Source organism: Bison bison, unplaced genomic scaffold (assembly GCF_000754665.1).
Source record: "Bison bison bison isolate TAMUID 2011002044 unplaced genomic scaffold, Bison_UMD1.0 scf7180017853193, whole genome shotgun sequence".
NCBI lineage: Eukaryota > Metazoa > Chordata > Mammalia > Artiodactyla > Bovidae > Bison > Bison bison.
In genome coordinates, this window is record NW_011483766.1 from 76,486 (window position 1) to 77,483 (window position 998).

Here is a 998-nt window from a genome sequence, read left to right on the forward strand (position 1 = left end):
ACGCGCCCGCTGCCGGGCGGCTGGGGATTCACCTGCCAGCAGCCGCCCCGCGTCAGGACTGCGGCCCAATTAAAACCGAGCAAGATGACAGGTCCGGAGCGGAACACCGTCCAGCCACGGCTCCCGGCACCGCGCTCTATCAAGGATGTCACTTCTCCCGTCTCCAGGAATCGGGAATAAAAAAGAGATTTGATTTGCCTCTAATAGGTGTCAAGACAAAAATCAATGGCCTGTCCAGAATCTGGGTAATCACAGACCTGCAGGTTTCCTGCCTGAGAACAATTTAGACAGGGGAATAAAAATGAAAAACAAAGGAACACTGCAACAGTGTAAGCAGCTATGGACCTCACAGCTGCAGGCCGGCAGGACCCACCGGAGACAGACCCCGGACCACGGGACCCTCTGCTGGGCCTCTCCTCCCCGGGGAGCACGCCCACATGCCCGCCACGGGCGCCGCAGGGGCTCTGCAGCCAGCGGTCGGGAAAACAGGCTGTGAATCAACGAAGCACACGGGGCTGGAGGGCTGGGGGGGCGACAGCACGGCCCGAGGCAGGGGGTGCCCGCCACGGGCTCGGGACCCGAGCTCTCAGCCAGCGAGGGCGTCTGGCCCGTCCACCGGGAAGTGGACAGCTATGGCGCAGTAGCCTCACAGGAGGGTGGGCGAGCCTCAGATGAACTCACCTGCAGTGTGAGCCGCTCCAGCTGCGCCTCCAGCGTCTTCTTCTCCTCCTCTAGGCGACTCCGCTCGGCTTCCAGCTCCTCAACCTTCAACCTGCAAGGAGAGCAGACCGTGACGGGAGGCCACTGCAGCATGGCCTCTGGGCAGGGAACAGGAAGGGTCATGAGACGGTTAAATAGGCCCTTGTGAAAATATGACACAGAGCTGCCACAGCAAGGAAAAGCTGTGAAAACACACAAGCAGGGGGTGGAGGAGTGCAGCCTGGCATCTACGAGGGGCGGGGGGGCTCCGCTGACCGCGACTCCAGAGGGGCGGGGTC

The 998-nt window shown here is 62.0% G+C and overlaps 1 protein-coding gene across 1 annotated transcript in view; it reads right to left on the bottom strand.

Moving 5' to 3' along the window:
* The window catches only part of LOC104998637 (mitotic spindle assembly checkpoint protein MAD1-like), a 59,521-nt gene extending 58,654 nt beyond the window's left edge, over positions 1-867 (bottom strand). The window contains exon 1 of the mRNA XM_010853919.1: positions 682-867. Within this exon, the coding sequence (XP_010852221.1) occupies positions 682-843 (162 nt within the window). The 5' untranslated portion in view covers positions 844-867. The remainder of the gene's footprint in view (positions 1-681) is intronic.
* Positions 868-998: the final 131 nt, after the last annotated feature.